The sequence below is a fragment of the Cebus imitator genome, unplaced genomic scaffold, assembly GCF_001604975.1.
Source record: "Cebus imitator isolate Cc_AM_T3 unplaced genomic scaffold, Cebus_imitator-1.0 Scaffold203, whole genome shotgun sequence".
Lineage (NCBI taxonomy): Eukaryota > Metazoa > Chordata > Mammalia > Primates > Cebidae > Cebus > Cebus imitator.
In genome coordinates, this window is record NW_016107518.1 from 1,358,078 (window position 1) to 1,370,300 (window position 12,223).

The 12,223-nt window shown below is 42.4% G+C and overlaps 1 protein-coding gene across 4 annotated transcripts in view; it reads left to right on the forward strand.

The window, feature by feature from the left end:
• The window catches only part of NPTN (neuroplastin), a 72,837-nt gene that overhangs the window by 31,440 nt on the left and 29,174 nt on the right, over positions 1-12,223 (forward strand). For 2 of the 4 annotated variants that reach the window (XM_017548060.1, XM_017548061.1), the window contains exons 2-3: positions 4,717-5,064; positions 10,057-10,228. In XM_017548060.1, the coding sequence (XP_017403549.1) occupies positions 4,717-5,064; positions 10,057-10,228 (520 nt within the window). The remainder of the gene's footprint in view (positions 1-4,716; positions 5,065-10,056; positions 10,229-12,223) is intronic. The other 2 variants (XM_017548064.1, XM_017548065.1) reach the window with 1 other exon arrangement.

Sequence of the window (12,223 nt, forward strand, 5' to 3'; positions counted from 1 at the left end):
GTGTTTGAGAGAGAGACAGGCGGAGGAGAGAAATGCTCTATGTCCTTGGCTGTCATTTTCTCTTCATTGCGAGGCATGAAGGAGAGAACAGCATGAGCCAACCACAGGGAATTAGAAGTTGAGGGGGCTTGAAGGGAACAGCTGTTTTTAGAAAAGGTCACAAAAGCAGGCAAGACTTAAAGGCCTGGCCTTGGCAGTAGTCAGCTGAGGGAGAGAGATAGTCAGTCTGATTTCTTCTTGTGTGGTTGCCCTGGAGGTAATTGTGAAAAATCATGATAGTCCCTCCTATATAGGGCTAGGCTAGCATTTTTTACTTCCTTAGGGCATATATGAAAGCAGTTTTCCTGGGATTGGGCTCAACTTGCTCTTCTGTGTTCCCTTTTTCTTCTCACCCTCTGCTGCATATCTACACATCCAGTTTTTCCTGCCAGCGAGCTCCTCCTTTTCTCCGGCTGCTAGTCCCAGCTGTCATCTTTGCCTCCCATCCCCCATCCCCAGTTATGCAATTTTTCATTATGCTTCTCCTGGATTTGCTTCCTCCATTTTTAATGCTCTGCCTGCTACCCACTCCAACATCAGCTTCTAGGCTCTTCCTCCCTCAAAGCCAGTAATTACTGTTTCGTTCCCCCCTTTATCATTGTTGCTGTGAATGCACTGATATTAATACTTCCTGAAAACTCTTGCAGATCTTAGCCCAGTCACTTAAGACAGTGGGTGGAGACGATGGTGGGGAAGAGGGTGGGGTGGGAGTTGTTTTCTGAAATTTAGGGTTTTTCCAAAATATTGGATGACCCTTGACCTAGAGAGAAAACAGATGCTTCTGTTGGCCTCCCAACTTTAGGCAGTGTGTGCTTTCTTGTTGAAGGTACATATTTGTTTGAAAACCCTTAGTAATGAAAGGCAAGGCAGTGAGTCAGTCTCTGAACCTCCTGCTGCTGCTGAGTGCTGGTTCTTTTCCTGAATTGAAGCTAATTTTGGATGGATAATGAGGTGGATGGTTGCTAATAACTTTCCCTTGCTAAATGTGATTTCACAGTACTGTGTTAAGAGGATTATTTTCTTTTCCTCTTCTTTCTTTTCCATGCTGTTTGGAGGGGAAATAGATTTGTTTTCATGGTTTTTGTTGAGTGTTCAGCTATCAAGGAATTCCTTAGTTTGTTTAGAGGCAACACAGTTTGTTGGAAAGAACCCTAGACTAAGTTGAAGAACTGTGTTCTAGTCCCAGACCTGCCCAGGATTAGCTGCCTAAGTGATCTTGGGCAAGTTGTGAACCTGTCTCCTCACCTGCCCTGAGAACCTTGTGGAACTGTGTGAATGAAATGAGATGTGATGTGTGTGGAAGCACTTTGCAAACTGCAAAGTTTTATAAAAATTTCTGCTGCCCTTTATTAATTTGGCTCCTGACTACAACACCAGATAAATGTTTCCAATGTCTTGTAAATTCCTTCCTTCTCTGAAGCCAGCCTTCTCCAGAGCAGGGCATTGGAATCATCAGAACCAGAGGCAGTCTTGCCTCAGAGTCATCTTTTCTTATCTGTTCACCCTCCCCTAGTTGCTTTTAGGAACTCTTTGACTCAGTGCTTCTCTATCTCTGTTCCTTAGTAAGATTATACTTTTAAGGAGTTAGTGGTCATAGTATGTTGCACAATTGGTCAAAGGTTCCCAGCTTTTTCTGGCCAAGAATTATTTATTTATTTATTTATTTATTAAACTAAATGGTGACAAAGCATATCTTTAACTTTTAAGTAACTACAAAAATCTTTTCAGGCTAGTGAGACACATTGACTGCAGTTGTGGTTAAATGTTTAGAGACCATGCCTTCACTTGGGACACCTTTGGATTCCAGGCCAGATTCTCATTATTAGCTTGTGACTGTGGGCAAAATATTTAACTTTTTTGGACCTTAGTTTCCACATCTTTAAGGGAATTATAATGGCACTTATCACATAAAGCTGTTGTGAGGAGTAAATGAGATAATGAATAAAGTGCCTAGCACATTGCCTAACATATAACGCATACTTAGAAAATGTCACTATATATGTCTAATACTATAAGAATGGCCTTCAAAGAGAGCACAGAAAAATGTCCATTGTTGGCATTTTAAAGGGCTTTTTATCTTGTGTTTTAAAAGTTTGTTTAAACATACATCATATAATTTACTAATGCAAAGAACATTTTTGTCTTGGTCCCATTTTCCTTGATACAGGTAGAAAATTGAACTGATTCAGATCAGCATTCCTTCCTCTTAGCAAGAAGTCTTGCCTAGGGTGGCATGATCAGGCCAGGTGACTCGCTTAGTTGTGTGCAGTGGGAATCACAGTCAGACTATTTATTGGCTACCTATGAATTGTGCGGTATTGGGACTTGGGGGTTACAGTGGAATTGGGTGGCTTCTTGGTGAAAGGATACTTTCAGACACCCTTTTTACATTAGCATGGTCAACAGATTGACAAAAAGACTTAAGTTTAGGCCTTCTTTGAAGTACAATACAGAAGAAGAGAAAAAGTACAAAAGAAATCCACTAACAGTTCTAGGGCATAATCAAGTACATAATTACAGCATTTGAGAGGCTGAAACTCCCCAAGTTCACAGATAATGTGATAATAAGATAATCTGTGATTACCACTTATGGTCAAGAATATGGTTAAAACAGAATAATACTTTTACTGCATTTCAGGGATTTACTGATACCCAGTTTTCTCTGGTGATTGAACCAGTAGTAAAATGAATGAAACCAGCTTCCTTTACTTTACTTCTTTCTTTATATTAGCTGGCATTGGCTTTGACAGGTGGGCAGGTGGTAGTTTGTGAGACTGAGACATGGCTCCTTGGATACCACTTTATTTGGCAATGAGCTCAGTTCTTCATGCAGGTGCTTGGGGTCTCCTTTCTGTAATTCTAAAAGTTCTCCTTCATCTGAGAATGACATCTGTTGGGCTTCTTAGGGCCTCTGGTAGATACTTCCTAACGAGGAATGCATGCTGGATCCAAAGAGGTAGTTTAAAATGGCATATTAAAGGCAGAACGTTTAGTCTAAACCTGTTAATCACTGCATTCCTGTGCTCCCCAGATTCTAAAAAACATCAGGAATTGAAAGACTAGTATGAATTTGGAGGTCTTGGCCTCAAGTTGAGCAAATACAGTACCTCCATTAATGTTCTTAGTCCATGGCGTGAGGTTATCACCAAAGGCAAATACTGCTATGGATGTATACAGGAATTTTTCCACTTTGTAACCTCCATTTTCAGCTAGCTCTGTTACATCCTTGGCTTCTGGACTATAGGAAAACGGTTCCATTTAGTTCATCCTTTCCTCTGGAATGTTCTTAATCTGATGTTGGCAGATCTGACCTCACTCCCTGCTCAGTGTAGAGGGGTTGGCTTGGCCCATGCAGCAGGCTTCCCAAGGGAAGTTTCCAAGCCAATCAGAATGCCCTCTTTTAGCTTCTTGCCTTACACCTTAGGATACTGTCTGAATTGATAGAAATGCTGAACGAACCGTAGGTGGAGTGGAAGGGTAGGAGAGAGTATGCTTGCACTGAGATTTTGTTTCCTATGGACCTAACTTCAAGTTTTTAAAATAAGCCTGGATTTTTTTTTTTTTTTTAACTCTTCCTGCCATTTTCACCTTGTCTTATGGAAGTGTAATCTCAAGCAAATCATGGGCAATTGGAGGTAGACATCGACTTTAGTTCCTGGGCAATGCCTGATAGTGTTGGCTGAGGCCTGACTTTTACCCTAGTGTTTAGTTTAATTCATCAGTGTGCATTTCTTATTCTTCTGAGCTGGCTTCTAGAAGCCAGGCAACTCAACTATATAGAGCCTTTCAAATACTATGGCTTTTCAGATTTTTCTAGTTAATGGACCTATGGGGTTATGGAGGGCACAGTCCCTCCATTCGCTGGCGATGAGTTGGGTTGCTGGTATTGTTGGTCCCACTTCTGAGCTGACCCACAAAGTATTAATATCTCACAGTGGTGTGAAGTACAGACCGTCCTGTTCTCCTGAGACTGAGAGTCTGCATTCAGGAAGAGGCTGCCTAGTATAGACAACTGGGTTGTTTGTTTGTCATAGTCCTAGGGAAGAATAGGAGGTGGAAAAAGTCTAATCTGAACTCGGGATAGAATTCTGTGCGAGAGAGAAATTTGCTACTCTTTCAGTTGAAATTTGGACTTTAAATCCCAAGAGAAGGCACCGGTAGGTCAGTTAATACTTCCTGTTGAGGCTTATACAAAAGACACTGCATTTCTAACAAAGCGTTTACCCATCCAAAAGAGAGATCCTGATTTGGCATATAAAACTACTGCCTTTTCTGGTTATCTTTCATCACTTGCCTGAGTTTGAAAAGGTGTAATAAATGGTTTGTGTTCTAAGGAAAGAGGCTCTTCCCAAGACCTGAGGCTTTCTCATTCCTACCAGCTGGGCCCATTGCTAAAATGCTTTCCAGTGGGCTTGCTTCTGCCTGGCCAGCACCTGGGCTGCCCCAGCTTGTAATTAGCCTGCCTTTGCTTCATAAGCTTCCCAGGGTGTGGTTCTTCTTCTAAAAGCTTGTATGAATTGCTGTACTGTCTCTTTATAGTTTAAAAATGAATCCTTTTTTGTTCTTTGCAACTCATTTGCTTTTTTCTTTTCTTTTCTTTAAATTACTATTAACACCTGTTGATTCTTTTTTTTTCTGATTGGCCTGTCACTGCATTCCTGCTCCCCCTCCCTCTAGCTGGGTTTGTCAAGTCGCCCATGTCAGAAACTAAGCTCACGGGGGACGCCTTTGAGCTGTACTGTGACGTGGTCGGGAGTCCCACGCCAGAGATCCAGTGGTGGTACGCAGAAGTCAACCGGGCAGAGTCTTTCAGACAGCTGTGGGACGGTGCTCGGAAGCGCCGTGTCACCGTAAACACCGCCTACGGGTCAAACGGCGTGAGTGTGCTGAGAATAACCCGGCTCACCTTGGAGGACTCTGGGACTTACGAGTGCAGGGCCAGCAACGACCCCAAGAGGAATGACTTGAGGCAAAACCCCTCCATAACATGGATTCGAGCCCAGGCCACCATAAGCGTCCTTCAGAGTGAGTCCAGCACCCTACAGTAGTAGTACTGTAGTCATTAGAGGTGGCCCGATGACCCTTCCCTTCTGCTTCCCTTCCTTCTTCCCCAGTATGATCACTCACCCCACCCCTTGTCTTCGTTTTTTTTTAAACCCATGACCCTTCTGGTTGTAGTGTATGAAAACATCTGTGGCAACTTTTTTTCTTCTTTTCTTTGCCGTCCTTTCTGCCTCCCTTATCCCCCAACCCTTCTCTGTGTCTTTCTTCTCAGGAACAAAGAACTTGAGGAAATCCGTGACTGTTCAGAATCATCTGTGTTGGGGAGAGTTGGGGAGGGAGAACTGGGAAGCTTAAAAAAAAATTAAAACTCACAAAACTAGGCAGTCCAAGGAGGGTAGTGTTGAAATGGTTTCTCTCCCTCCCCTTTGATTTTGTAGTAGGTTTTCTGCTATACTTTTGCTGATTTCTTCTCTGGTGCCTTTCTATTTTTGTTTCTCTCCCCAGTCTAACTACCTTTTATTTCTTCTGTTCTTCTGTTTGAAGCTCTCTAAGTAGCTGCCTTCACCTCTATGGTTTTAAGTTTGTGTCTGCCCAGCCTCTTCCCTTACTGTGACTTGGTGTCATCTTGTTCTGTGATGGGAATGTTGCCATGGGTGCAGTGTGGTGGTGTGTTTTGGTTGTTGGGTGGCATGTAAGCTTGGATATTTTCGTAGTTCCAGCTCTTTTTCTTTTCTAAAACTGTAGCATGCGCTTCTCTGATAACAGCCCTCAACTGCAGCAATGTACTCCTCACTAGGCCTGCTCATTAGTCTCCTCTTAAAAGCAGCAGCCTGGGACTTCCTTCATATGTTTTGCTATTAGGAGCCAGGTGACACTAAGCTGCAAATTATTATTTTTAACCCATTTTTTAAACAATATTTTCCCCTTGCACAAAAATTACTATTTTTAACCCATCTCTGTCTGGAAGTCAGAGTTGCATTTGATTTCTGTTCATGGTTTGACTCTGATGAGTTGCTGTTGGCACAGTGTGCCTTATCCCAGAGCATAGAAACTCCAGACATATTGTGGGGACCACTCACACTGGCCTTTTCTTTGTGTCTTGAAAAAGGAGGAAACTAACTTCCACCCCTGTTTCTCATAGCGATGGGGTGAGCTGAACAGCTGGCTCAGAACCATCCCCTTGTAACAAGCAGGTATGCATGAGACACCAGGACTTTTGTGGCCACTCTTCTCTCTTTCTCGAAAGTGACTTGCTACTTTATGTTGGGAAGCAGAGGGAGGGTGAAGTCACCACAGAACCAGTGTTCCTGGCCAAGAAGAGTTCTGGACCCATATCAGACCTGGTTATAGTTGAGGGGGCATTCTCTTTTGGAAAGATCTTCTGGGTCTTTCGCCTTCTCTTTGAGGACACAGTGAGAGTTCTATAGCTAATTCTAGCTTAAAGAGCTGATTGACCTAGAGAAAGTAAGAATAGTAAAATCTTACTTTGATGAGGAATTTGGTAATACAGAAAGTGGTAAGACATGGGCCTTCAGTCTATATACTTAATAGCAAACCAGTATCTGTTCGTTGTAGCCACTTGAAGATTACTGTGGGAAAAAAAGAGTCCTTCGTATGGGAGTGGTAGGAGAGGCTGCTGCAGTTGGCACTGTTGAATCAGAGAACCTGCTTCTGGAAAGAGGAAAAGAAAACCTTGTCTGTGTGAAAATGGGGAACATTAACCCAGTGATTTTTTTTTTTTTAACAATATTTTTCCCTTGCACGCCTCCTTCTCCTGCCCCCTTGCTCCTTTCCTTATAAAAGCAGAATTACCTAAACGGCCACAAAGGTCTGTGGAAGTTTGTAGGCATGGACTGGGCTGGGCATTTGCACGTAACACTTCCAAGAGCCTGACTCATAGCTAGAATGGCCATGCCAACGGGCTAGAAAGAGATGAGGCTTTGGAGTACCTACCTACCAATCCCAAGAATACATAGCATTCCCCCAGTTTACTTAGAAAAAGCCTCCTAACTTAGGGTTGTCTGCATGTGGTTGAACCAAATCCTGGCTAGACTCTCTTCAGTCTTCCCCATCAGTCAGTTAGCTCTAGTTAGCTGTTTTGGAGAGCCAGGAGGTTGCTGCTGCTGCTGCTGCTGCTGCTTATTTTTGTTTGTTTGTTTGTTTGTTTGTTTTTTTAAAACACCCTGGATCCAACTCTAATTGGATTGTTTTATGATCTCAGCATCCCAAAAGACATTGCCTCTATGGGGAGGTTAAGTGTTCTATCTAAGAATGACCTCCTGGTAGTACTTTCCCCAATGGTCCTTGAGTAATGTAAGCCAGGAAGAGAAGTGTGCCCAGTTTTTAGGTATCTCTCTGGCCATAGCATGTTCTTTATATATGCGTGATGGCTAGGGTAAGGGTCTGCTACCCACTGCTTTTAAGTAGAAATCAGTGGCAGGTAAACACATTTGAGCTTATCCTAAATGTTCATCTCTCTTGGACTTTCACTGAGCAGTGCTTGGCCACAGAAATAAAAGCCCCACCTTCATCCTGGTGCAGAATGCAGATGAGGCACCATGGCCAAGGAACTAGGTGTAGCACTAGTTTTCATATACAGCAATCGCAGGAGGCAGGTCACCCCACCCCACAACCCTCCTATGGTGCAGAATCATATTTAAACCTATTTAAATTATCCACTTGCTCCCAGCTGACTCTCTCCTGGATCTTTAACACTTAAGGGAAAAAGTGCTTTCCTTTGCCTTCCAAGAATTCTTGGCAGAAAGTCTACCAGGTTGCTTTCATCAACTTCTTAATCTCCCTGAGCTGCAGTGGTCATTTGCATCGCCACAGGTAAGAGTAGCATTTACTTTGGCCTCCTTGTATTTAAACATCTGGAAGCTCTTGGCCTTATTCTCCGAGTTTACCCTTTCTCGGTGCAATCTGAGAGGAAGAGCCAGAAGGAGAATCCCAAATGGGACACAAAATGAAATTGGATAATAAAAATTCAGTAAAAATCTAAGTGTGTTTGGGTTTTAATGTTGCCTTTATATTTTTTTAATTTCTCTTCTGTGGAGTACTGGTTCTATCTTTTTCTCTTTTGTTTTTGCTTGGTTTTGATTTTTCTTGGAATTGTGATGCTTTTTGCTGATGGTGTGTGTGCGCCTTCCATTGCAGGGTTTGCAGCCGTTCTGCTCGACTTCTTAAGGCCCAAGGGATTTCGCTTCTGTCCAGTGTGTCTTGGAAACCATGGGACACCACTGCGCTAACGTGTTTACATGCATCTGCTTCTGTCTTAGTGGCTGCTATGCCTCCATTATCTGTACATAGAGACCCTGTTTGATGTTACTGATAAGGACCAGTGCTGAATGGAAGATAACCGTTATCCTTTTGCCAGAGTTGGAAAATACAACTAATTTGTTAATTGAGCAAACTTAAGGTTTTGCTTTATTACAAGATTCTTCAAAGACATTAACTCTACAAGGCAGAAATGTTACATTGATTAGGAGGTCCTTAAGACATGACATTTCCCAAGTATCCACGACCTCCCCATGCTTCCCCTGTCCCTGAACAGCAAGCAACTTAGTTCCCATGGAGGGAGAGAGTTCTGTCCTCAGGTTAAGGCTCAGCACAATATTGCTTAAAGTGGTGAGGGAAGGTGCTGCGAAGCTGTAGACAGGAAGTAGCCAGACACAGGGAAATGGGAAGTCAGTCAGTCAAGGGGGTTTCTGAGAGAGTATTGGAAAACAAACAGCAAATACCTCTTACTGTGGTTGGGAAAAGATGCTTAGTTTAGACTTCACCTGGAAATGTTTGACCAAAAGTAGAGAAAGAACTAAGCCTGGGGAAATAATAAAGACAAAGCACATTAACAAAAGACAACACATGTGGAAATGTCTTGACTTTAATACGTGATGGATTTCAAAGTGCTTTAAAGATGAAACTTCCAGGAATAACAGTGTGATTTTAAACATTTCTGTTCAATGTATTATAATATTTGACTCAAATAGGTTATTTTTGTAGGTAAGCTAGTGATCCTATGTTATCTAAGCCCAGGATAGAACCAGAAGGTGAAGTATATATATATACCTTGCCCTAGGGCACATGGTGGTGGGGTGGTCTTGGGGTGGTGGGGGGGCAGGGATAGAGAATTCAGTCAGATGTGTCTTCTAGGCCCAGCTTTGCCATTAGTAATACTTACGGCCTTGCACAAATCATTTTACTTTTCCAGCTCTTAAAAAAAGAGTGGGATTCAATGAACTCTAAGGGCCTTTCTAAAATTCTAGGAGCCCATAATACCTACACAGTATTGCACTCTAGTTATATTATCTCAGAATGGAATGTGTTTTAAAGTGCAATTCTGAAAGAAAGAAAAAAAAAAAAACAACACTCGTTTTGGGACTAAGTATGGCTGGAGAGGAGTGACTGATGATGCTTTCTCAAGAATTTTGCCTCTACAAAATTGCTTCCACTTCCAGTAGGAAGTTTGCTTTTAGAATCCACAGTGTCTTTTTTTCTGCATAAATAATGCCCATGGCTGGTTTGCCATAGGTTTCACATTTAAATGTGGGGAAAGGAATACATGTATTATGTAATGATTACTGTTCCAAGGCCCAGTGACACCATAGAGAGTTTATTATAATAGGTATATGAATGATATGGCCTTTGTCTTCAGAATGGCAAGGTGGAGCCTGGTTTTCTAATTGAAGCCGAATTGTTTGGTGGTTCTTATAAAAACGTGGTATTGAAAAGCATAAGTGGATTGTTACCAGTACAAGCATCCATAATACTCCCATTCTTTCACGTCTAGGCCAACTGGTCTTCAGGCTGTTGTCTGCGCTAGTGGTCATTTGCTTATAATCATTGTTTTTCCTTTCTTGACTTCCTCCAAAGTGGTAAAGTGAAATTCCTCATGTGGTCCTGTCTGCCCTCCCTTTTTTTCTAGTTTCCCCCTCCTACCCCGTCCAACTCTCAGGCCAGGGCTACAGAGGATAGAAGGCTATTGCCCCCTATCATTGTGCACTCTTATTACAGAGCCAAGGATTGTCACCAGTGAAGAGGTCATTATTCGAGACAGCCCTGTTCTCCCTGTCACCCTGCAGTGTAACCTCACCTCCAGCTCTCACATCCTTACATACAGCTACTGGACAAAGAATGGGGTAGAACTGAGTGCCACTCGTAAGAATGCCAGCAACATGGAGTACAGGTGAGAAGAGTGGGCAGCTCCTGGGGAGGTGGGAGGGAATGTAGCTGAGCTTATTTGGCATTCATAATCCATAATTGTGCCATGTAGGAGGGACATGAGATATATTTGGTTTTCCCATGGAGAGTCCAATCCAATATCTCAGGTAAGGTCCAGGAGTCTAGAAAAGATTCCCAAAGGATTCTAATGAGCGGCCAGATTTGAGAACCATAGATTCAGCCCATAGATGATTCCCTCACTCTAATCAGAGAAACTGAGGCCATGAAGTAGTGATTTATTCAGGGCAACAATGCTACCCAGTAGAAGAGTCACAATTAGAATGTAGTCTGTTGACCTAATCCAGTCAGATTGAAGTCAGGTTTGAAGAAACAGGTTGACGTCTGCTTTGAGACTCTAGAGCAAGACATCTCCCTAAGTGATCTTTCCACTGGGTAGATTTCCTAGTGAATTTCCTTTTAGGAGTATGTAACATCACTGTAACCTGATAAGGACCAGCGGATACAGGGCTCTTGAGTGATCTAGAGTGAGGATGGTAGCCTGGAAATACCCTTTGAAGACAGATGGATATTTGCTGGTTGAAGTTACCCAGCACCCAAAGATTTGATGCTTTTTGGAATATCTAGAACACATGGCACCCCACCTTTCAGAGTAGTTTGTTCCTGATTGAAAACTATCTGGAAAAGAATCAGCTAATCCTGCTTTAGCAGGCTAATGCACTAAAGTGAGACCAGGAAAGCCTGTGTGCCCAGTGGTAGCAAAGGCATTCTGCAGGATTTTGCAGCATTGAGATCTTCTCACACCCCTTATTTAATTGATCCCAATGAATTTGTGGCTCCTCCTTTTTTCCCAAGCAAGGAAACTAGGACTGAAAGAGTGACTCTTGGCTGCTTTAAGGTCAAATACTGTATCTAGTAAGTTCTAGAATCAAGGCTGGTTTCTAGGTCCTCTGATTTTCTAGAAAATTTTCTAGAATTCTTTTTCTTTTCCCTGCTTTGTCATCCACTTAGTGGTAAGTTAGTTAACCTATCTCCACTGTAGTTATTCTGATTAAAAAAAAAAATCAGAAATTTAGCCTCAGCAGTTTTCCTCATAGTTTTGGAAAGGATTAATCAAATTAAGGTGGTAGGTGGAGTGAAAAGCATTTTTTTCTTGTTCTGTCCATTAGTTTTACAGACTTGTTATTTATTTATTTATTTATTTATTTATTATTTATTTATTTATTTATTTGAGATAGGGTCTGGCTTTGTCTCCCAGGCCGGAGTGCAGTGGTGTAGTCTCAGCTCACTGCAGCCTCTTCCTCCTGGGCTTATCAAACCATCCTCCCACCTCAGTCTCCTCAGTAGCTGGGACCACAGGTGCACACCACCATACCCGGGTAATTTTTTTTTTTTTTTTGGTATTTTTTATAGAGATAGAGTTTCGCCATGTTGCCCAGGCTAGTGTTGAACTCCTGAGCTCAAGCAGTCTCCCCACCTTGGCCTCCCAAAGTGCTGGAATTACAGGTGTGAGCCACCGTGCCCAGTCTCAGACTTGTTTTTTTAATAATACCTTCTTTAAGGTAGCAGACATCCAATCGTGTTTCTCTTGGGTCTTGTACTGTTGCCTGCAAAGCTTTGAGCTTTAACTTCATCAAGTTGCCTGACTTTATAAAATGCTGCTGCTCCCCTTTTTTTTCCCCTCATCTCTCCAAGGGTATTGTATATCTCTAGAGTTTTTCAGGGATTCCACATTTCATGGAAAAACAACTGATGAGTTCCTTGGGCTACTTAATAAGTCAATCTGAGAAGCTAATTTCAGAACCCTGCCTCTGCCCAGCCTATAGGGGACCCTATCCCTTTGCTTTAATTTCTTCCTACTAGCCAGTCCCAAGGAATGGTGTGGGGAGATTTTGAGCCCATAGGCATAGACTCAAGTGTGGGAGTTGTCTTCCCAATTTATTTCTCAAAGAACTTAGAAGTCTAAGGACTTCAGTCCTTTTTTTTTTTTTTTTTTTTTTTT